At 37.3% G+C, this 25,246-nt stretch overlaps 1 protein-coding gene across 3 annotated transcripts in view; it reads left to right on the top strand.

The window, feature by feature from the left end:
• PRMT9 (protein arginine methyltransferase 9) overlaps positions 1-25,246 on the top strand; it is a 37,229-nt gene that overhangs the window by 9,464 nt on the left and 2,519 nt on the right. The window contains exons 5-10 of one of the 3 annotated variants that reach the window (XM_035022943.1): positions 156-258; positions 2,755-2,861; positions 6,680-6,872; positions 8,376-8,559; positions 12,449-13,163; positions 21,944-22,097. In XM_035022943.1, coding sequence (XP_034878834.1) covers positions 156-258; positions 2,755-2,861; positions 6,680-6,872; positions 8,376-8,559; positions 12,449-13,163; positions 21,944-22,097 — 1,456 coding nt within the window. Of the gene's footprint in view, positions 1-155; positions 259-352; positions 370-2,754; positions 2,862-6,679; positions 6,873-8,375; positions 8,560-12,448; positions 13,164-21,943; positions 22,098-25,246 lie in introns of those variants that run through there. The other 2 variants (XM_035022944.1, XM_035022945.1) reach the window with 2 other exon arrangements.

Below are 25,246 nucleotides of genomic sequence, written 5' to 3' on the forward strand. Positions count from 1 at the left end.
TTGAGGGTAGATATTAAAAAAGTGAAATGTATGAGAAAATGTTATATGTGGACTGTTTCTATAATACACTTTTCCTTTGTTCTCTCAGCTTTGACATCTTTACTTAAATAGCATGATATTTTACTTACATGTATCTTTAAAAAATCGTTCTATAGAGTGTCCCTAGTTGTAACAGAAACTGTCGATGCAGGTTTATTTGGAGAAGGAATTGTGGAGAGTTTAATTCATGCATGGGAGCATTTACTTTTGCAGCCAAAGGTAAGCAGCATGATAACAGTTAAATTTGATTAAGAATTCATTATTTCAGCAGGTATTTATTGAGCCCCTCCTGTACTTGCAAAGCAGTATGAAATACATCCTCCTCTCAAGGTACATACTGTGTAGTTGGAAAGAAATCTGTGCAAAAAGCCGTTTAATCATGTAATGTAATGTATTTGTATATGGGGTATATAGGGAAAGAAAACTCCAGGAAGGAATTCATAGTATTTGAGGTTACATTGTGGGACAGATAGTGTGGAATTCTTTTTTTTTTTTTTTTAAAGTCGCACTCGGACTTTCTTTTTTTTTTTAAGATTTTATTTATTTGACAGAGAGAATGAGACAGCGAGAGAGGGAACACAAGCAGGGGGAGTGGGAGAGGGAGAAGCAGGCTTCCCGCTGAGCAGGGAACCCGATGTGGGGCTCGATCCCAGGACCCTGGGATCATGACCTGAGCCGAAGGCAGATGCTTAACGACTGAGCCACCCAGGCGCCCCTAGTGTGGAATTCTTGAGTAGGGTTGAGGAAGGGGGAAGTACTTTCAGTCTCAGTAGCCTTCACTGCTTAGATTTTTTTTGGCAAACTATCAAGGGGGAGTGTAGTGATAACTGGCTTGGTATGGTTTTAAGGTACCAACTGATTGGACAGGAATAACTGTTTAAATTGCCAAATTGTGTTTTCCAATGAAATCCTCTAATGTGGCCCATGAATTGTGGATTTGGTTTTTATAATATGTCATGTGAATGAGTCTTTTAACATGTCATAAGAATTTACTGTTTACAGGAAATGATTTGAATTAAAAGTACCTAATTAAAGGCTGAAAAGAAGAGTAGTTTGTTTTTCAAGCAGGTAATAGTGATTTTGGCTTCTCAGTTAGAGTCATACCCAACAGTTTTTTGTTGTATACAGATTTATGGTTGCCCTCCTCTTCCTATTTGTACTGTTGAAAAAAATATGTATCCACACACACACACACACACACAGCAATGAAAGTGAAATAAACTTTAAAAAAATAATAAAATTAGTATTAACTTGGCATCACATTCATTGTTCTCCATTTTTTTAATTTATTATGTTTTTATTTAAGTATAATGAACATACAGTGTTATATTAGTTTTAGGTGTACAACATACTGATTCAGCAATTCTGTACATTATTCAGTGTTCATTATGATAAGTGTACTCTTAATCCCCATTGCCTATTTCACCCATCCCCCCACCCACCTCCCCTCTGGCAATCACCAGTTTGTCTCTATTTAAGTGTTTTTTTGTTTATCTCTTTTTTGTTGCTGTTCATTTGTTTCTTAAATTCCATATATGAGTGAAATCATATGGTATTAATCTTTCTCGGACTTATTTATTTTTTTTTTTTAAAGATTTTATTTATTTGACAGAGCGAGAGAGAGAGCAGGAACACAAGCAGGGGGAGTGGGAGAGGGAGAAGCAGGCTTCCAGCCTGAGCAGGAAGCCTGATGTGGGGCTCGATCCCAGGACCCTGGGATCATGACCTGAGCTGAAGGCAGACGCCTAACAACTGAGCCACCCAGGTGCCCCTTTCTTGGACTTATTTCACTTAGCATTATACTCTAGATCCATTCGTGTTGTTGATAATGGCAAAATTTCTTTCTCTTTTATGTCTGAGTAATATTCAAGCTTTTTTTATTGAGGTATAATTGACACATAACATTATATTAGTTTCAGGTGTAGAGTGTAGTGATTCAAAATTTGTATATATTGTGAAATGATCACCACAATAAGTTTAGTTAACAAAAGAAGCTTTTCAGTTGCATTTTTTTTTAAGATTTCATTTTTAAGCAATCTCTAACCCTGATGTGGGGCTTGAACTCAACAATCCTGAGATCAAGAGTTGTATGCTTTACCGACTGAGCCAGCCAGGCACCCCACAAAAGAAACTTTTTAATTTTTAAATTTTTTTTACAAGATTTTACTTATTTTATTTTAGAGAGGAGGGGGGAGCAAATGGGGGGAGTGACAGGGGGAGAAGGAGAGAGAGAATTTCAAGCAGACTCTGAGCTCAGCCCCAGTGTGGGGCTCTATCTCATGACCCTGAGATCATGACCTGAGCTGAAACCAAGAATCAGACACTTAACTGACTGAGCCACCCAGGCGCCCCAAAAGAAACTTTGTAAATATTTTATTTATTTATCCATTTATTTATTTGAGAGATAGGGAGAGCATTTGCGAGTAGGGGGAGGGGCAGAGGGAGAAGGAGAAAATCTCATGGAGTCCGACACAGGGCTAGATCTCATGACCCTGAGATCATGACCTGAGCTAAAAACCAAGAGTCAGATGCTTAACCCACTGAGCCACCCAGATGCCCCCCCAAAACAACTTTTTAAAGAAAAAAATACCTTAACTTGTTTATCCTTACCTGTTGCTTTTAAAGTTTTTTTCTTACTAATTTTCTTTCTCATAATTATGCACACATATTTTTACATACATGTAACTGAATATAATTTTTATTGTTATATTTTAGAGCAGAGGTGAAAATGGTAATTGTGAAAAGTATGGGAAAGTTATACCAGCAAGTGCTGTGATATTTGGGATGGCAGTAGAATGTGCAGAGATAAGAAGACATCATAGGTAAGTGATAATTTAAATAGCAAATACTAGAAAACATTAATTTTAAAGACTAAACTGTACTTGAAATTTTATTTAGTGAATATTTATTTGGATGAGAATTTGTAGTTTTGTGACCTTTAAATTCAGTGATGTTTATTCCAGTCTTAATTCCCTTTTTGCCTTTTTCTTACTTTTAAAGTGTAACTTTAGGGGTACTGGGTGTCTCAGTGGGTTAAACGTCAGCCTTCGGCTCAGGTCATGATCCCGGGGTCCTGGGATTGAGCCCCGCATCGGGCTCCCTGTTCAGCAGGGAGCCTGCTTCTCCCTCTGCTTGTGCGTGTGCTCTCTTTCTCTCTCTCTGTCAAATAAATAAATAAAATCTTAAAAAAAAAATAAAGTGAACTCTAGAATTAAAACCAGCTTTCAGTTTTTTAGTGGAAAATTGATTTTGATACAACTTAGTATTTTTTTTTATTTGTGATAGATTAAAGAGGCCCCCTTCAATAACTTAATGGCAGTAAAGGTAACATATAAATATTTTAAGACATAGTGATGAGTAAAAGAAAATAAAAATTATCCTAAACTCCTCACCGATAGATAGCTACTGTTCATCTTTGTTGTATACTCTTCTTTACTTTTCTATGCGTGTTACAGGGTGATAAGTAAAAATATTTAGTTATCGGTAGGGCATAGGGCACCAACCAGACAGACAGTGGCCTTAATTAATAGATTGGCTGAATTAGTGTGTTGGTTGAGTGTCAGCTCTGTGTAAGTAAATGTGTGTGTGTATAAACTTAATTTTGTTTCAAAAGTATCAGTAAATATATTTGCTTTTTCTTTGTGAGCCTCTTCATGTTAATAGATATGCTTCATGATTTTTTAAAACCAATTTCTTATAGTTCTCAGAGTTTAGAGTTTTTAGGTTGCTTCTACTGTTTGGCATTTAAGAACAAGGATAAATATCTTTGTACTTAGGTCTGTGTGGACTTGTTTTTATTATTTTCTTGGGATAAATTTCTTAATAAAGAATTGAGTTCAAGTCTTTAAAAAAAAAGAATTGAGTTAAAAGGTATGCACATTTTTCAGTTTATGGAGACACATTGCTGAATTGCCCACCAGAAAAGCTAGGTTGTATCTTGCTGAGATTTCTTGGTATAACATGATTCTAGATTCTTTGCCATTAGTAGTTTCTCTTTATATTTTATAGGTAAGTCACTAAATTTGTTTGTCTGAGCAAAATAGAAATTGACTGGTATCTACCATTTTGAAAAAGGATCCCCTCATCATTGATTCATTTATATAGCAAATAAAGGCCTGACTATACAACAGAAGCACCAGAGCAGGTTTTGTAAAAATAAAAATGCCATACATTTTGTTTGAGTAGGTTTGGGTGAGTGAGGCCTGGTATTTATTTTTCATGAAGCTCAGCAGTGTGGGTTGAGGACCATGAAGAAAGGTGTTGAAAATATAGAGATTAGTTCTACTATTTTATCTAGTAGAAACAATTTTTTTTTAAGATTTTATTTATTTATTCATCTGAGAGAGAGAAAGAGAGAGTGTGAGAGTGAGCATGAGCAGGGGGAGGGGCAGAGGGAGAGGGAAAAAGAATCCCAAGCAGACTCCACACTGAGGGCAGAGCCCAATGTGGGGCTGGATCCCACAGCCCTGAGATCATGACCTGAGTTGAAACCAAGAGTTGGATGTTCAACCAAGTGAGTCACCCAGGCACCCCTGGTAGAAACAATTTTTTTTTTAAAACATTTTATTCATTTATTTGAGAGAGAGCAGGGGCAGTGGGAGAAGGAGAAGCAGACTCCCCACGGAGCAGGGAGCCTGACTCGGGGCTTGATCCCAGGACCCCAGGATCGGGACCTGAGCTGAAGGCAGACGCTTAACCAACTGAGCCACCCAGGTGGCCCTGGTAGAAACAGTGTTTGGAACCAAATTAGTTTGGAACCTAGTAAGTTGAATCTTATGCTTATCTGAACAAGCAAATGTTTTAAGAATAGCCAAGAAAAATGAGACATTTGCCTCTAGAAATAAAAAACACTGATGCAGAAATAGAAAAATAGATCAGTGGAACACAATAAGTACAGATACAGACCTTGGAATTTATAGGGATTTAGTAATGATACAGAGGTGGTGTTCAGATCAGCAGAGAATGGATGAATGGAGATAGAGATGATATTTTTCATTTGGGGAAGAACATTAGATTCTTTTTTAATTCAAGATGAATTAAATAAGTGTAGAAAATCCATTGAGAGATGGAAAGCTTTCCAAAGGAAAACACAGGATAAAGTCTAGAAGCTATAAAAGATTGACAAATTTGACCACATTAAAAAGATTTTAATATATCTGGTGAAAGATAGTATAAATAAAGTTAAAAGACAGTTGACAGACTGAGATAAAAATTTGCAACTTTTGCAACAAAACATTAATATACTTAAAATTGTCTATTAATCAGAGAAATGGAAGTTAAGTCAATATAACTTTTTTTGAATATTTATATTAGTAAGCATTAAAAATGATAACATCCTATTTTCTTACAGGTGTGGGGAAAACTTACATACTGTTAGTACAACATTTTAGTAGTTCAATTTAGCATTATCTAACAAAACTAAAGATCTGTATAGTCCTTGACCTAGTATTTCTACTTCTGGTGTGTACAGCGATACGTGTACAGGGATGTTTACTGTAATGCTGTAATTGGGAAAACCTATCTGAAGGCTTATTAGTAAGAAAATATTTCAATAATTTTTGATAAAACATTCACCCAGTGCAGTACTGTGTAAGTGTCAAAAAGAATTGTTTAAGGTACATGTACTGACATGGAAAGAAGTTCATAATATACTATTAAGTGAAAAAGACAAGGTATGATCCTAGGAGCAATGAGCATACCTGGCACTTAGGTCTTGGTTTCTAAATTCCATTCCTTGCCAAAAGGAACTATATATAGCTCCTTGGAGAAATGGCTGCTTCCAGGACTAGGGTAGGACAGATTCAAGATGACTCTGAAACATTTTGCATCAGAAATTAAGGAAGTACTCAAAAAAAATTATAGGCCATTAAAAGGACATAGAAGCATGCTTGGAAGGGTCTCCCACTGGCCAAATCTGAGACAAATTAAGCACCAAATACATACATAAATATATAAGGGCATTTATCAGTTAAAACCCATTGAGTAAAATAAGAATCCGTGAGTTCCTACTTATAATAAATAGATTAATAAATTCATAAATGGAGACAAAAGGACAGTTCTTTCCAGCAGTAGAATGTTGACTAATAACAAATGTTGCAGAGTTATTGTTTGCAATCCCCATGTAAAGATAGGAACAAAAATTATGAATGGATCAAATCAAAGGGGGGAAGTTGAATTGAAGGTCAAGATATTTATAAGTTTAAAAGTATCTTCTCACAAATTATTTATTACAAAAGGAAAAATGTTAATCACACAGGGAAGGAAGTGTCTTTTGCCCTTTTTTTATTTGTAGAAATTTAAAAATATATTTTGGATAAGAGCCCTTTTTTGAATAGATGTATTATAAATTGCTTCTACTCCGTGTACCTTTGTACTTTCTGAAAGCTGAGTATCTTTTGATGAAAAGAATTTTTAATTTCAATATAGACCTATTTGTCATTTGTTTTCTTTTATAGTTAGTGGCTGTGTATGTAATTGTGTTTAAACCTCTGTTAGTGAAGTTTTATTTCATTTTTATGTTTATTTTTTCTGGACTCAATATTAGATGGTGTTACTTGATTCTAAACAAAACAAAACAAAACAAAAAAAACACAAAGAAACCATCTTTCTCCCTTCCCTTTCTTATTTTCCCTCCTACCAGGGTGGGTACTAAGAATGTTGCTGGGATCTGTTTACCAACAAATGTGAAATTTCAGAGTCCAGCTTGTTCTTCTGTAGATGCTGAAGAGACAGTTGAACCATATACAACTGAAAAGATGAGTCGAGTTCCTGGAGGATATTTGGCTTTGACAGAGTGCTTTCAGATTATGACAGTAGATTTCAACAATCTTCAGGTAAAAAAAAAAAAAATTCAGTTACAATTTCTGAGCATTAAATTTCAAGCATTGTTAAAGTAATACATAGCACAGTCTTATTTTATGAATTTGCATGGGATTCTACTTACTATATATAAGGAAAATGATTAAATGGTAACCAGTATTTTCTCTTGAAATTATGTACTTACTTTAAATACATAGGAAAAAAAATCCCTAAGGTTTGTTGGAAATGTATAATGTGCCAGGTTCTTTCACATGAGTTCTTAGATTTCTTTTACAACAGTGTTGCAATTATAATTATAGTTATAATTATCCTTGTGCTATATAGATGAGGGAACTATTGCTTACATTAATTTTCCCCAAATTATGCAGGTGTGAATGCAAGAGTTACAACCTAGAGCTTTCTGACTTTCTCAATGTCATGCTGCCATTTCAAGTTAACAGTATTCCTTGAAAACGAACAGTAATCCAGATCTTCAGATTGTATCTGTATTAGGGTGATCACCCAAATCAGTTTTCCCAGAAATGAGAGGCTCCCAAGACATGAGACTTGCAGTTTTAGACTAGGACAGTCTTGGGCAAACCAGGAGAAGTTGGTCACCCTATGTATCTATCTGTGTGTGTATTGGTGAGTGGTGGGCAGATGTGCTGCATAAAGAAAGTACCCAAGGAAATTGAGAAAGGTTCCATAGAGTCCTTCTCTGAAGATCTTTAAGGTTAGATGAGACATGCCTGGGGACAGAAGACGTTGTAAGGGTCATTTTAGCCTACGATCTTTATAATTTAATAAATTTAATAAAATTTAATCCCCTATTAATTGCTACTAGGTTCTTCTTGAGGTGGTTTGGAGCTACATTAACACTTTGACATTACCTACTGAGGCTGAGCTTCAAGAGCCTTTCATTTCTGATATAATGGTACAGAGGGGAACAACACAGTTATAGATGTCAAATACCCCAACGCTGTCCTTTTCTTATTTTGAACTTTTCTTACGTTAATTTTTCTTTGCCACAGTTTAAAAAAAAAAACCCACCTTAGTAAGGCTTTAATTTGGAAGTAATATTTGCTTGTTTAACACTTTCAAGTAATGAAGAACAGAAAAGAAAAAGTGTATGTCTTCCTTTCTAAAATCTAGGTCCTACTTCCCCCAGATCACCAATTTGAAGTACATCTTTTCAGACTTGCTTTTCTGTTCTTCTATACACACACACACGCTTTTTAAAAAACAAAATCTGTTTGTTTGCCACTCACTGCCTTCATTCAATAATATGTCATGGGCTTCTTTCTACATCAGTATTATGTATCTGCCTCATTGTTTTTAATAGTTGCACAGTATTCCACTATGATAGATGGGAGCTTCTCATCCAGTATGCCTTAAATGGCTGTAAGTGTGTCAAGATACTGATTTTCCTAAGGATGCTGGGCAGATCTGAGAATTAGAGAAATGGAAAGTGATGTAATATTGGGGCATGTGTATGTTAAGTATATAAAATGTTTTCATTCCTTTTACATTTTTGTCAGGAATTAAAAAGTCTTGCAACTAAAAAACCTGGTAAAATTGGTATTCCTGTTATTAAAGAAGGCATACTAGATGCTGTTGTGGTTTGGTTTGTACTCCAGCTTGATGATGAACACAGTTTATCCACAAGTCCTAGTGAGGAAACATGTTGGGAACAGGCTGTCTACCCTGTACATGACCTTGCAGGTATATCTTATCTAATTGTTGTTTGTTTGTTTTTTAATCTTATTGCTTTAATCCTCTAAGCATTTGAAGTCATGTAAAAAAAATTTACTTTGGGTGCGCCTGGGTGGCTCAGTTGGTTAAGCGACTGCCTTCGGCTCAGGTCATGATCCTGGAGTGTCTGGATCGAGTCCCGCATCGGGCTCCCTGCTCGGCAGGGAGTCTGCTTCTCCCTCTGACCCTCCCCCCTCTCATGTGCTCTCTCTCATTCTCTCTCTCTCTCAAATAAATAAATAAAATCTTAAAAAAAAAAAATTTACTTTGAATATGAAGTTTCCAGTCAAGGGAGATTGGTTAAATTTTTCAGAACTTTTTATGTTTTGAAAAAGATTTTATTTGAGAGAGAGAGAGAGTGCGCTTGAACATGAGCAGGGGCAGGGGCAGAGGGAGAAGCAGGCTCCCAGCTAAGCAGGGAGCCCATGTGGGGCTCGATCCCAGGACATTGGGATCATGATCCGAGCGGAAGGCAGATGCTTAATGGGCTGAGCCACCCAGGCGCCCCAGAACTTACTTTTTAAAAAAGTAGTTTTAAATAATGAATATATGTAGTTAAGAAAAGTAAAACATAATTGCTGCATACTACTGAAAAATATCTATCATTGCGGGGTGCCTGGATGGCTCAGTCGTTAAGCGTCTGCCTTCGGCTCAGGTCATGATCCCAGAGTCCTGGGATCGAGCCCCACATCAGGCTCGCTGCTCCGTGGGAAGCCTGCTTCTCCCTCTCCCACTCCCCCTGCTTGTGTTCCCTCTCGCTGTGTTTCTCTCTGTCAAATAAATAAATACAGTCTTTAAAAAAAAAAGTCTATCATTGGGGCACCTGGGTGGCTCAGTTGGCTGAGTGTCTGACTCTTGATTTCAGCTGGGGTCATGGTGTTGGGTCCTGAGATTGAGCCCTCTGTCGGGGGTCTGCGCTCAGTGGGAGTCTGCTTGGGATTCTCTCCCTCTGCCCCTCCCCTTTCTCACATGCAAGCTCTCTCAAATAAATAAATATTTTAAAAATATCATTTCTTCAGCTCTGATTATTCTAGTTATCTGTAGATAAGAGAAATGCTAGTCCATTATTTATACAACAGTGGAAAAGTACTAGTGTAGGAGTTCTTCTTGCTGCTTACAGAATCTGTGGAGTCCCAGGTCATAAAGGTGCACACACACATATAAAACAAAATTTTGAAGTTTTAAAGGGTTTATAAATTCATGGACTTCCCTAGGGAAGTTCTATGTTAAAGATATTTTTTGTATAGAAATTTTTTACCAGCAATTTGATGGATTTCAGTATATTCACATAAGTTATATTTCATAGAAAAATTCTACCTTTTTTAAATGGGGGGAGAGGTAATAAGTTTCTGTTTCTGTGTAGTTTCCTAGTCAAGGATCTAATTTGGCAAGATCGTTAAGTCTTGGAATGAGTATAGTGGTGTGGCTAGTATGGTGTTTTTGGAGTCAGTCAGGTAGACTTGGATTCAGGCCCTGGCACTGCTACTTATTGACTCCCTGGCTGGCCTTGCTGACTATGTCTCAGAGCTTTTATTATGTGATACACAAAAATAGGATGATGCTATCTACCTTGCAGGATTGTTGTAGGGATTTTAAGAAATAATGGATAAGGGACGCCTGGGTGGCTCAGTCAGCTAAGCGTCTGCCTTCGGCTCAGGTCATGATCCCAGAGTTCTGGGATCGAGTGCCGCGTCGGGCTCCATGCTCAGTGGGGAGTCTGCTTCTCCCTCTGCCTGCTGCTTACTCTGCTTGTGATCTCTCTCTCTTTCTGACAAATAAATAAAATCTTAAAAAAATAATAATAATAACCAGAATGGATGTAAAATGCCTATCAGCAGCATGGCAACTGGCACTCAGTAAGTGGCATTTATTATTTGAGTTTATTTATCTTATTTAAAAAAATTTAATTCCAGTATAGTTACCATATGGTGTTATATTAGTTTCAGATAATCAGTGTAGTAATTCGTTAATTTTCTATATTACTCAGTGTTCATCATAAATATACTCTTAATTCCCTTCCCCTATTTCACCCATCTGTCTGCCCGCTCCCCTTTGGTAACCACCAGTTCTCTATAGTTAAGAATCTGTTTTTTTATTTGTCTCTTTCTTTGTTCATTTATTTTGCTTCTTAAATTCCATATATGAATGTAATATGGTATTTGTCTCTAATTGACTTATTTCACTTAGCATTATACTCTCTAGATCCATCCATATTGTTGCAAGTGGCAAGATTTCATTCTTTTTTATGACTAATATTCTATTATATCTATATACCACATCTTTTAAAAAAATTTTTTTATTTAAGTTCCAGTTAACATACGGTGTAATATTAGTTTCAGGTGTACAATACAGTGATTCAACACTTCCATATATCACCTGGTGCTCATCACAACAAGTGCACTCCTTAATCCTCATCACCTGTTTAACTCATTCCCCCCCCACCTTCTCCCTTCTATACCACATCTTCTTTATCCATTCATCTATCAGTGGACACTTGGGCTGCTTCTGTACCTTGGCTATTGTAAATAATGCTGCTGTGAATGTAGGGGTACGTGTATCCCTTTGAATTAGTGTTTTCATATTCTTTGGGCAAATACCCAGTAGTGGAATTACTGGGTCATACGGTAATTGTGTTTTTAATTTATTCAGGAACTTCCATACTATTTTCCACAGTTTTCCCAACAGTGCACAGGGGTTCCCTTTTCTTCACATTGTCGCCAACACTTGTTTCTTGTGTTTTTTATTTTAGCCATTCTGACAGGTGTGAGGTGATAGCTCATTGTGATTTTGATTTGCATTTCCCTGATGATGAGTGATGTTGAACATCTTTTCATGTGTTATTTTTGTTTATTCAAACTTTCTTATAGTTACTTAGACACATGGACCTTTTTTTTTTTAATCTTTTTTAGGGAAAGGACATTTTAAATGTGTAATCACAAGAATAACCTGTATTTTCAACTGGTTCTAAAGCTGATAAGAAGGAATTGTGATTTTACATTTACATTTTATTTTATTTTTTTTAAAGATTTTATTTATTTATTTGACAGAGAGAGACACAGTAAGAGAGGGAACACAAGCAGGGGGAGTGGGAGAGGGAGAAGCAGGCTTCCCGCTGAGCAGGGAGGCCGACGTGGAGCTCGATCCCAGGACCCTGGGATCACGACCCAAGCCAAAGGCAGATGCTTAACAACTGAGCCACCCAGGTGCCCCTACATTTACATTTTAAAGTTTTACTGAGTTTGAAAGTTCATGGATAAGAGCTTTATATCTTTATTGTAGGACTTAGTCCTTCCATATATTGTCAAATTCCTAAACATGCAAGTGTCTAAATACTTAGAGTTAGAAATATTACTGATAAGATCCTATTAAATGCTGCCTTGGTCTTTCGGAAATTTCTCTTAGAGAAAAGAATGTCCCTTTCAGCTAGGGTGAGGGTTTGGTATTGACCCCAGATTTTGATTTATCTTTGTTATTGTTGGCTTCATTACTGAAGAAGATTAAGAGTCCCCTGCAGCCCTTCCCCCACCCCCTAATATGGGGATGATGATACCTACTGATTGCACTAAAAGCACTATGGTACTAATAGTTGGGGTTCAGTAATGGAGCTCTTGAATCTCTCTGTTATGCCATGAGTTAATTGTCTTCAAACTTAAGTTTTTGGCCAAGAAAGCTGGAGGGATTTTTCCTGGTGTTTTGTAGGAAATGAATAAATTAATTTTATTTCTATTAAATCAATAGATACAATCTTTCCTGTAGTGATTTCAAAATGGGGGGAGGGTGGAAGTGTTTGTATGATCCTCAGACTTATAAATATATTCATCAATTACAATTCGTTTTTCTTTCTTACTATTTTACGGAGACTACTGGATAAAACCTGGGGACCATGTGATGATGGAAGTGTCTTGTCAAGATTGTTACTTAAGAATCCAGAATATCAGTGTTTTTGGTTCGGAACATGAAGTGGGTGCTGGAAAAAATTTTACCCAGGATAAAGACTTGATGTCTTTAGGAGGGGAGGCTGAACTCTGTAATGCCCTGGCTAACCTTCAGACCAGTAAACCAGATGCTGTGGAGCAGACATGTATATTGGAATCCACAGAAATTGCTTTGCTTAATAACAACCTCTATCATGAAGGCTTTAAAATGGCAATGAGAAGAGTGTTGTCTTCGTTGACTCCAGAGAAACTGTGTCAGGCCATGGACACTCAGTGTCAGAATGAGATGAGCTGCGGAAACGAAGAGAGTAATTCTGAAGAGAGCATCCCTGAACCTTTCTATGTGTTAGATGTGTCTGAAGGCTTCTCTATTCTGCCCTTAATTGCTGGCACACTTGGGCAGGTTAAACCCTACAGTTCTGTGGAGAAAGACCAGCATCGTATCACTCTGGACCTCATATCTGAAGCCAATCACTTTCCTAAAGAAACACTTGAGTTTTGGTTGAGACATGTGGAAGATGAATCTGCTGTGTTGCAAAGGCCAAAATCAGACAAGCTGTGGAGTATAATTATATTGGATGTCATTGAGCCATCTGGGCTCATTCAGCAGGAAATAATGGAAAAAGCAGCAATATCCAGGTAAAATACAAAATACAACTTTTGGTTTTTGAATTCATGTCAATTCTTTTAGTTCTTTAATGGCATAGCTGTACAAATGAGTCATGATTATGTGTGTTCCTTTTCAGGATATGTGACTTTATCCCTTTCTCTTTGTGTGCATGTCATTATTCATTTTTTCATCTAAAGGAACGCCTTCTCTGTAGGTGTGAAGAAGAGAGCCTGCTTTGGGATTGGACTGCCTCTACATAATATAGAGAATTAAGTAAAGATTTATAAGAACGATAAAGATATTCTGTAAATAAGGAAAAATCAAATCTCATCTTTATAAGAAATGCCTTTAATGGGCACCTGGGTGGCTCAGTCAGTTAAGCATCTGCCTTTGGCTCAGATCATGATCTCGGGGTCCTGGGATTGAGCCCTACGTCAGGCTCCCTGCTCATCGGGGAGCCTGCTTCTTCCTCTTCTCCCTGCTCATGCTCTCTCTCACTATCTCTGTCACTCTGTCTCTCTCTCAAATAAATAAATAAAATCTTAAAAAAAAAATATCTTTAAGAAACATGTAGTACACATTTGATGGTATATTGGGAGAGCAAAGTGCTGCTTATAAACAAGCCCCAGTCATCTTAGGTCTTAAAATCTTTATTTTATAATACAGTTCTCTCCCCAAGGTATTTTCCCTTCAGTGTTGATTGCTGGAGGCAAACTTGACCCTAATATTTAATATTGAAAGCAAATTTGACTAAGCTTCAAGGTCCTTTAGTTGTGCTGTTCAGATCTGAGTGCCTATTGGCCATTTGTATTTCTTCTTTGGAAAAATGTCTCTTCAAGTTCTTTGCCAGTTTTTGGGTCAGATTTTTTTTTTTTTTTTTTTTGAGTTTTTAGGAATTCTCTATGTAGCTGGATATTAATCCCTTATCACATCACTGACATATTTTCTCCCATTCTGTGGGTTGGTTGCCTTTTTACTTTATTGATAATATCTTTTGATATGCAGAAATTTAAATTTTTTATACAGTTCACTTTGTTTTACTTTTATTGCCTGTTTTTGGTGTCATTTCCAAGAAATCATTGTCAGATGCTGTGGCCTAAAGCCATTCTCATATGTTCTCTTTTAAGAATGTTTATAGTTTTAGGTCTTAAATTTAGGTCTTTGAACCATTTTGATTTAATTTTTGTATATGGCATTCAGTTAGAGCCCAGCTTCAGTCTTTTGACAATAGATACCCAGTTTTCCCAACAACTGTTAGTAGAAAAGACATCCATTCCACATTGAATGGTCTTGACACCCTTGGGAAAAAATATTTTACCATATATGTCAAGGTTTATTTCTGAGGTCTTTAGTTCTATTATCGTTGATGTACATGTCTAGTCTTTATGCCATTACCGTCCTATTTTGATTACTGTAGCTTTATAATAAATGTGTTTTTAAGCGACTAATTATTTCTTTGTTGTTGTGGTAAAAAACAATATTAAATTATATATATCATCTTAACCACTTTTTTAAAGATTTTATTTCTTCAACAGAGAGAGCAAGGGGAGGGGGTTGCAGAGGGAGAGGGAGAAGCAGACTCCCCGCTGAGCAGGGAATCAGACACAGGGGGGCTCAATCCTAGGGCCCCAGGATCATGACCTGAGCCAAAGGCAGATGCTTAACTGACAGCCACCCAGGCATTCTTCATCTTAACCGTTTTAAACATACAGTTTAGTAGTACTAAGGTGTATTCACATTGTTGTACAGCAGATCACTAGAACTTTTTCATCTTGGAAAACTAAAACTCTATAACCACAAAACACTAATTCCCCTTGCCCCCGAGTCCTTGGCAACCACCTTTCCAATTTCTGTTTCTATTATTTTGAGTACTTTAGATACTTCATATGTAGAATCATTTCACTTACCATAATGTCCTTGAGGTTCATCCATGTTGTAACATGTAACAGGATTTCCTTCTTTTTTAAACTGCATAATATTCCACTGTATAAATATGCCAGTTTCATTAGCCATTCATTCATCTGTTGTTGGACATTTGAGTTATTCTACCTTTTAGCTACTGTGAATAATGCTGCAGTGAAAATGAGTGTGTATACATCTCTCTGAGATTCTGCTTTCAGTTCTTTTGATACATATCTAGGGGTGCAATTGAGTTAATATGGTAATTCTGACTGAAGTACTGCAGCTTCCTTGGTGCTATGGCAAGTCATGGTACTAGAGCTCACCCTGATGTCTGTCTGTGGTATTGCACACTCTCCGCTCCTTAACCAAGCCAAGTGATCTCCTTTATCTATCAGAGGTCCCCAACCTGACTCCCGTTTTTTTGTCACTGCTTAGGTTCATGCAAGAGAGAAACCAGTCCCTTGGGCAGCCCCCCCCCCCCAAAAGTCAGAATGTTATGACGTACATTCCATTCTTCTCGTTTTTCTCCCCAACAAGAAACCGGGAATTGGGAGTTCTCTCTTGATTGTACTGTGCTGTGGGTGCCTGGGGAAGAGACTATGGCAAGTAAATGCGATACATTTTCCTACCATCTTCCCTGCAGTTCTTTCTGGCTGTGCACTGGCCTGGGGTACAGGAACCTCTTAACTGGTTTCTGCGTATCTCCCAGAAATAGTTTAGTCTGTGTGTTTTTATTAAGTAAGTGTCTCTGGGGAGAGGTGAGTCGGAGGCTTCCTATTCACCATTTTGCTTATATGGTTATTTTCCCTGTACTTTATAATATGTTTTGAAATTGGGAAGTGTAAAACCTCCATTTTTTTTTTTTTTTCAAGATTGTTTTGGCTATTCTGGATCCCTTGAAATTCCATATGAATTTTAGGATAGAGATTTTTCCATTTTGGTAAAAAAAATGCTGTTGGGGGCGCCTGGGTGGCTCAGTCGTTAAGTGTCTGCCTTCGGCTCAGGTCATAATCCCTGAGTCCTGGGATCGAGCCCCTCATCGGGCTCTCTGCTCAGTCGGAAGCCTGCTTCTCCCTCCCACTCCCCCTGCTTGTCTCTCTGTCAAATAAATAAATAAAATCTTTAAAAAAAAAAATGCTCTTGGGATTTCATAGGGATTGCATTGAATCTGTATAGCTCACTTTGAGTAGTATTTACATTTTAACTATTTTTTCCAGTCCATGAATGTGGGATGTCTTTTGGTTTATTTGTATCTTTTTTTAAAAAGATTTTATTTATCTCTGTGAGAGAGAGAGAGAGTGTGCATGCATGCGCAGGAGTGGGGAAGGGGGATGGAGGGTGCAGAGGGAGAGGGACAAGCAGATCCCAGGACCCTGAGCCATGCAGTTGCCCTATTTGTGTCTTTCCAGCAATGTTTGTAGTTTTCAGTTTACAAATCTTTAACCTGTTTGGTTAACTTTATTCCTAAGTATTTTTTTATTTTTTATTCTATTGTAAGTGGGATTGTTTTCTTAATTTCCTTTTTGGGTTGTTCATGTTAATTATAAAAATACAACTAATTTGTGTGTGTTGATTTCATATCCTGAAACTTTGCTGAATTTATTAGTTGTAACATTTTTATGTGGAATCTTTAGGGCTTCTAAATATATGATGATGATGTCTGTGAACAGAGATAATTTTACTTCTTCATTTCTAGTTTTGATGCCCTTTATTTTTCTTGCCTGATTGCTTCATTTAGAACTTCCAGTGACTATGTTGAATGAAGGTAGTGAAAGTGGGTGTCCTTGTTTTGTTCCTGATCTTAGTGGAAGAGCTTTCAGTCAGTCACATTTTATTTACATGGAACCTTTAAAGGATTTTTAAAAAGCATTTTTGGTTATAAAAACAATTTAGCAGACAGTGTGTTCTGTGTGAAGGATTAGTTATTATAGTGGGAAACAACTTATGTAAAACTACCAACTCCTGGGCGCCTGGGTGGCTCAGTTGGTTAAGCGACTGCCTTCGGCTCAGGTCATGATCCTGGAGTCCCGGGATCGAGTCCTGCATCAGGCTCCCTGCTCAGCGGGGAGCCTGCTTCTCCCTCTGACCCTCCCCCCCCTCATGCTCTCTCTCTCTCTCATTCTCTCTCAAATAAATAAATAAAATCTTTAAAAAAAAAAAGCTACCAACTCCTCTTCTCCGTGTTTCTTGGTAGGGGGAGGAGTCCTATTGGCAGTTTGAGTGGGACAGTTTTGTTTTGTTTTTGTTTTTGTTTGTTTGTTTTTTACAGTTGTCCTATGGATTGCAGGATGTTTGGCATCTCTGGGCAGTAAATGCTAGTAGCGCCCGTAATCATTGTTTTAACCCAGTATTCTTTTTTTTTTTTTTATTCTTATGTTAATCCCCATACATTACATCATTAGTTTTAGATGTAGTGTTCCATAATTCATTGTTTGTGCATAACACCCAGTGCTCCATGCAGAATGTGCCCTCCTCAATACCCACCACCAGGCTAACCCATCCTCCCACCCCCTTCCCCCTAACCCAGTATTCTTTCAAACACCTCCTGAGTAACAGTGGGGAACCAGTGGTTCTTTCCTTTAGCCCAAGCTGTGGTACAACCTCCTTACCTGGATGGATAGGCTTATCTTGATTCTGGGGACAGAGGTATGCAGATGCTCTCACACAGGCCTCCTCTTTAGCCTCTAACAGAGGGGAGGTCTCATGACTGGTGAAAGGGTGAAATTAGTGATTGGGAGAATAGATTATATCTGGGATAAGGACATCCCTCTCACTGGAACTCCTCCCAGCACCCCGCCCCCCAAAAAAAGCAAGGGAAAACGAGTCATTTCACAGACTTAAGTATTTAGTTTCTAATTACTTTTGTAGTTGTTTTAAAATGTTTAGTCATACTAAAAATACAGGAGAAAGTTTAAATGCTTGGTACTTTTTTTTTTTTAATTTAAACCCATTTAAAAACATCTTGTGTTGGGTCACAAGGAAACTGAAGAATTTCTTCTCTTCAGAATTTTTGCCATTTATGGTTAGACTTTTGAGTTGGGACGTATTTTTTCACTCCTAAAGGCACAGATGGTTCAGAAGTATTATTTGGCTGTGCAGAGGATTCCACTGAGGAGTCTGGCAGCTCCAGTGGTGCAAGTGACAACAAAACAATGTCAGTAAAGCTAAGCAGAGTTGCAAGGCATTACTGTTTTATCTAAACACAACTAAGAAGCATTCCTGTTAGTGACAGTAATATTGAGTTAAGGATTTGTACAAGATTTTAGATTAAAATAGTAGGACCATGGCCTTTTAAAATAATTTTCATATACTGCCTTTGTGTAATATTTATCTCTGGCATGGCCATAGTACTTGATTCAACCTTTTCTGACTTTTTAAGTTTCAGCAGATAAAATATTGATATTTTGTTTAATCTGATTTTCTGAAATGATTTGATGTATTGCCCTCCCTTCCTCTTTCCCATAGATTTTTATGGTTAGAAGGTTGACTTTTAACCTATATGCTTTTTCAGCTTGCAGATTTCATAGTACAGTACCCTCTTGTGGTTATCTGGGGATGGAGGGAATTAGTCAAGCAGCATAAAGCTCTGTGGCTAGTTTGTCATTTGAGATCTTGTGCTCTTGAAAGAAAAATTAGATCTGGTTCCATTTAAGTGGATCACAATTAGCAGATAACTTTAGAAAAATTTAGTAACATAAATTTGCAGAATTAAACCTTACCCATTTGAGGGAAACAGGTTTCTCCAGTTTTTTGGAAGATAAATTTTTATCTGGTTTGCTAAAGACATAGATGGGAATTTTGTTAAGAGCTGTGTAATTTTACTAATTGTAGAGATTAATTTCTACTAGAATTTACCTAAAATACTAGAAGTTGATAGGAAAGCAGTAATGAAAATAAGCAAAGCATCGGGGTCAGGATGGAGCCCTTTTTAAGGCTGATCTGTAATATATAAGACTTATTACAACATAAATAATCATGTACTTATATTTACTGAAGAGAGACTATCCTGGTTTAGGATCATGACTTGTCTCAATCAGTCTAATGCCATTATATTTAGGAATCATCTCTAACTCTCCTTGCTGATTTTATGTTCTTCAGATGACCTGATTATGACATGGCTTCTGATTAGCTAGTTAATCTTTAGGGAGAGCTGTTAGAAGAATAGTTTTTTAGGGGCACCTGGGTGGCTCAGTCAGTTGGGCGTCTACCTTCAGCTCAGATCGTGATCCCAGGGTCCCGGGATCGAGCCCTGCGACAGGCTCCCTGCTCAGTGGGGAGCCTGCTTCTCTCTCTCCCTCTGCCCCTCTCCCCTGCTTGTGCGCTCTCTCTCTCTCAAATAAATAAAAAAAATCTTAAAAAAAAAAGAACAGTCTTATTGTAAACTTTTCCATCAACTTTTTATTTTGAAATATTTCAAAATTTCAAACTTAAGAAAAACTGCAAGAATAGTAACAGTGAATACAAGACTGTTGTTTTGTCTTTATAACCTTCACTCTTTACCATTTAGTGTGTGTCTCCTTAGAACAAAGGCTTCCCCCCCTACATATCACAGTTAGATCACACTCAGGAAACTTAGCATTGATAAAATACTATTATTTAATATATAGTCTATATTAAAATTTCCCCTGCTGTCCCGGTAATATCCTATATTTCTTTTTTCTCCCAATCTAGGTTCTAATCAAGGGTCCTGCATTGCATTTAGTTGTCATGTCTTGTTATAGTTTGTCATTCTGGTTTTAGATACAGTATTTTTAAATGGTTGAGAGAATCAGTTTAGTAAAAGCCAGAAGAATTAATGATTTGAAACTAATTTAAGAGAAGTGCCAAAGTGGTTTTGAGGAATGGGTGTTTTTTAATTTGTCAAGATTTTAATGACCTATTCAGGGAAACTACATAGCATAAAATTTTAGTAACTTGTAGGAAGTATTTTTTTTTAGATCACACAAATGTCTTGGCAAAACCAAACCTCAGCCTTGTGTTATTATAAATAGATCCTTACTAACTCTGTGTATTTAAGAGGAAAAATTTACTATTAAGATACGAAGTCCACTTGTCTATGAATAGCTTGTCCTAGAAGTTCAGGTGGAAACCAGCTTAGAATATTCAGTAAAAATGAGGGATTTAATGTGTGATTGTAAATGTGGCAAATGAAAATAATGACTTGGTTTAAAGTCCTTTAAAGTATCCTCCAAGTCTGCTTCATTTGATGCTTCTCACAGCTGAGGTGTGAGGAAATAAGATTGTATAGGTGAACATAGGAGCTGTCTTGGCTTAAGAGCCCTAAATTTCACATAGGAACTAATACCTTCCATGGGTGTAGCAATAGGAACACTTGGTTACAAGATACACCACCCTCAGGGAAGCCCAAAGATGATACAGCTTCCCATCAGGTGCTTATAGTTTGTTCATAGTTCTCTCAGTCTAAATGTGCTCTACCTTATATTAAGACGCAATTTAAAAAAATCTTTATCCTAAGCAGTGTTGCTGATCACACTAAGACAGCTGACATTCCACCTTTATGGGATTTCCAGGGAAACAAAAGGTGAACCCAAGATCAGTTGTAGGAGGAGAATGGGTTTTGTTAACCCTTTACTCACACTCTTCCTCACATTCTTTAGTAGAACATTTGGATTTTTAATTAGATTTTTTTCTTTCAGTGTTTAACTTTTTATTTTGAAATAATTTCAAGCTTACAGAGAAGTTAAAAAATAGTACAAAGAACTTTTAACAACAACAACAAAAAAGAACTTTTAACATATACCTTATACCCAGATGCACAAATTGTTATATTTTGCCACATTTGCTTTATTATTCTCTCTGAACTATTTAGAGTAAGTTCCAGATATCATGTTCTTTTAACCCCTAAGTATTTTGGTGTGTATTTCTAAGAACAAGGATATTCATTTACATAACCATCATACTGTTGTCAAAATCAGGAAGGATGGCCACAATACCTTTATCTAGTGTATAGTCTTACTTAGATTTCACCGTTTGTTGCAATAATAGCCATTATAGCTTTTGTTTCTGGTTCAGAATCCAGTTGAGGATCACACATGGCATTTAGTTGTCCTTTCTTCTTTTTTTTTTTTTTTTTTTAAGGATTTTATTTATTTATTTGACAGAGAGAAACCAGATGAGAGGGGGGAGGGTCAGAGGGCGAAGCCAACTCCCTGCCAAGCAGGGAGCCCGATGCGGGACTTGATCCCGGGACTCCAGGATCATGACCTGAGCCGAAGGCAGTCGCCTAACCAACTGAGCCACCCAGGCGCCCTAGTTGTCCTTTCTCTTTAGTCTCCTTAATTCTGGAACAGTTCCTGAGTTTTTCTTACATTAACAGTTTTGAAGAGTGTAGGCCATTTATTTTGTAGAATGTTCCTCATGCTTTGTTTTGTTCTTAATTAGATTTGGATTATCCATTTTAGAGAGGAAGTTACAGAAGTTTTGTCATATTAGGAGGCACATAGTAATGCTTTATCCCATTATTGTTGATGTTAATTTAGATCAGTTGGTTTAAGTTGTATCCACCAGGTTTTTCCACAGTAAATTGCTGTGTTTCCCTTTGTAATGAGTATGTCATTGGGAGGGGGGCAGTACTTTGAGACTTTGTAATCTTTTTCCTAATAAAACTTTCACTCACTAGTTTTAATATCCATTGATGACTCTTCCTAAATCTTAAAGACATATCCATCCAGCCAGCTGGTTATTTTTCTCTTTCATGGATCAGCAGCCACCTTGACTTGTTGGGAAATTATTTCCAGTGGTTTACCACTCTGAACTACCAGCCAATAACATAAAGTCTATTAGATTATGTACAATCTGTAGCTCGCCGATTCATTACGATTTAGTTACTGGTATTTATAAAACGTAGGGAATCAAGATGCTTTTTAAAAGATTTTTCCTTCTCTAGGTGTTTGCTACAATCTGGAGGCAAGATCTTTCCTCAGTATGTGCTGATGTTTGGGTTGCTTGTGGAATCACAGACACTGGTAGAAGAGAGTGCTGTTCAAGGAACAGAACGCACTCTTGGATTAAATATAGCACCTTTTATTAATCAATTTCAGGTAAGTGTTTAGTAGTTCAGCCGGGTGGCTGTTACCCACCATCTACATTATCTTTTTCTGTAGTTTTATCAAGTCACTGTGTTTAGCTGGATCAGGATGGTAATCAGTTTCCTAGAGCAAAGGAATTTATGAGTGAAAATGAATCCAGAGATTTAAATAGCCAAGGAATTCTGTTGTTCCTACTGACAAAAGTCTATAGATATTCCTCTGAACCATTGTTACAAGTGAAAAATAGGGTCCTAGGTTTAGTCTTAGGAAAAAGGGTGCTTCTTGTCTAAAACAGAAGCAGCCAGAAGAAGACCTGCATTCTAAACTTGAACCCTTAATTACATTTAAACCTCAGGCTAGCAGGCCATAGGTTACTGTAAGCAGCTAATGTCTAGATAGTCAGACTGCTGTGAGTAGGAATGCAGGAGCCTAGGAAACTGGAGCTCAAGGCAAAGGGGTTAGTTGTTATTTGGGAAACAAGGACTCAAGATTTAGTGCTGGCAAAGGCATTAGCAGGAGAATACAAATTTGTAAGTTAAAATTGTGTGAGTGGATGAAGTGTCTAGGGGAAGAGGTTTGGGGTTGAAGACAGGTAGGAAGTAGGTGGAATACTGATGTGTAAGCGAAAGCAGAATTTTGGGAAGTAGGATTTGTGTGCAGATTTAAAGAAGTGATATCTCAAACTTTTATCTAACGGCTATGCATAGTAAGCCTTTGAATATGCAGTGAGATCTGTGAACAGTACTTGATCAATAAATGTAAGTTTGTTGAGAAAATGCTTTTTTTCCAGGGCTGGCTAAATGAGATCTTAGAGTTTGTTTAATCTCAGATTTTTGGAGAGTTTAATAAGGAGAATACACTTAGCAGAAGACAGACATTTAGGGGCCTGGCTGTTTCAGTTGGAGTGTGTGACTCTTAATCTCAGAATCTACATGTTGGGTATAGAGATTACTAAAAAATAAATCAACTTTAAAAAAAAGAAGTTTTAGTTGTTTGTGTGGTTCAAAAATACCACCATCTCCTTTCTAGCTTATTCCCTCTTGATGTTGATTTTACAATTGTTTGATTCCATCAGAATCTATGGTATTTTGATCCCTCCATCTTTTCACTGTATTTTCTGTTTTAGATCCTCCTTCCTTAATAGTTTGTATTCCATGGTCCATGTACTTTTCAAATATCCCTTCTCTTCAGTTTTTCTACTGGCCTGGGAAGATCCTACCTTGGTTAAATCCAGCTTTCTGCCCTCTCTATGCCAGTACTCCTACAGTTGAATATGCAGACTTTGGTCTCACTTCAGCCTGTGACTGCTCATCCCAAGAGGCAACTTGCCTGGTAGTTTTACATTTTCTGGTCCACCTACCCATTTTCTTAGATGATATTGTCTCTTTTTTTCTAATATGATAATTATCTGTTACACAGACAACTGAGTGAACCAATGAAACAAAATGAGAGGTGGTAAAATAAACTATACAGTAGTCCTCCCTTATCTATGGGGGATACTTTCCAAGACCCACAATGAAAACCACCGATAGTACTGAACCTATCTATACTGTTTTTCCCTAAACGTACACCTATGATAAAGTCTAGTTTATAAGTTAGGTAGAGTAAGAGATAACAATAATAACTAAAAATAGAATAATTATAATGTACTGTAATAAAACTTATGTGGATGTGGTCTCTCTTTCAAAATAGCTTATTGTACCGTATTCACCCTTCTTGTGATGACATGAGATGATAAAATGCCTACCTAGTGAGATTATGTGATGGGAATGATAGAGGCGTTAGGTTACTATTGACTTGACAGTTTGTCAGGAGGAGGATCCTCTGCTTCCGGACCTTGGTTGACTGCTGGTAACAAACCATGGAAAGTGAAATCACAGATAAACGGGACTACTGTACAGAAAACAACAGAAATTTATTCTTTCAACAAATGTCTGCCATATATATGCTACTTTACTTTAGGTTTTGGGAATATAGCTGTGAATCTAAGATAAGTTCCTGCACTCCTGGAGCTAGGATTCAAATTGACAAACAAGAGATAGATAATAAATAATAAACAAGTAAAAAAATGAGAATGATGATGGTTAAAAGTGCTATGGACATAAAGCAGGTTAAGAGAGAGGGAATGGGGGTAGGTGATACACTATTTTATATAGGTGATAACTAAGGAAAGGACTCATGGATAAGTGATATTTAGGTAGGGAACTGAAGAAATAAGGAAGCAAGCCATAAACAAGTCAAAGGAGCAAAAAGTGCAATGGCCTGAGGGAGGAGCATGACTGGAGTGTTCAGAAACAGCAGGTCAGATGAAAGATGCAGTCAGAAAAGTATTAGGAGCTAGATCTTGTAGAGCCTTTGGTTCTATAAAGACTTTGACTCTGAAAGGGGTGGAAGACACCTGGAGGGTGTTGAACAAAGGAATGACATGGTATATCTTGTTGTTTTGAAAGTTATGTTTTGAAAGAAGTAAACCACTTGTGAGAGCAGGCAAAGGCATTACCACAGTAATCCAGGTGAGAGGTGGTAGTGACTGAGGTGTTCCAATTGTAGAGACATTTGAAGGTAGGTTGTGGTATATTGGATGTGGGGTACAAGAGCACCTGGAAGGATAGTTACCATCTACTGAAATGGGGAAAATAGCAGGAGGATCAGGTTGTGTTTATGTGTTTGCGGGATCGTTGAACAGTAGGATAAGAATTCAGAGAAAGATTGAGGCTAGAGATAAAATTTGGTACTTAAATTTGGTAGATGATATTTAAAGCCTGAGTGAAATCACCTTGGGGGTATATAGAAAGAACTGAACTCTAGAGAATTCATGAAATGATGAGTTCTAGATGGGAAATGTAAGAATTAGCACAGATGCCAGGAGTGGCCAGGAGGCTAGGTTGAGAAACAGGAGTGAGGACAGACTATGAGGGATTAGAAGGCATGTGATGAGAGGTAACAGGAATCTACAGCTTCTTCTGGTGACTGATACAAACGAGGATAAAGGGCAATGAGTCCTGGAAATGGCATGGAACTACTGTGTTTTTATGGCAGAGGTTGGATGCCTTCAAGGATGCCCAGGGAGAAGTTGGTAGATCTGTGTCCACTGTTTCACCATGCACAGTTGCTCTCTAATATTTTACTCAAAGGCAAGAGGGCGCTTTCAAAACAAGTTT

The sequence above is a fragment of the Mirounga leonina genome, unplaced genomic scaffold (assembly GCF_011800145.1).
Source record: "Mirounga leonina isolate KUSES-001 unplaced genomic scaffold, KU_Mleo_1.0 Mir_176, whole genome shotgun sequence".
Classification (NCBI taxonomy): domain Eukaryota; kingdom Metazoa; phylum Chordata; class Mammalia; order Carnivora; family Phocidae; genus Mirounga; species Mirounga leonina.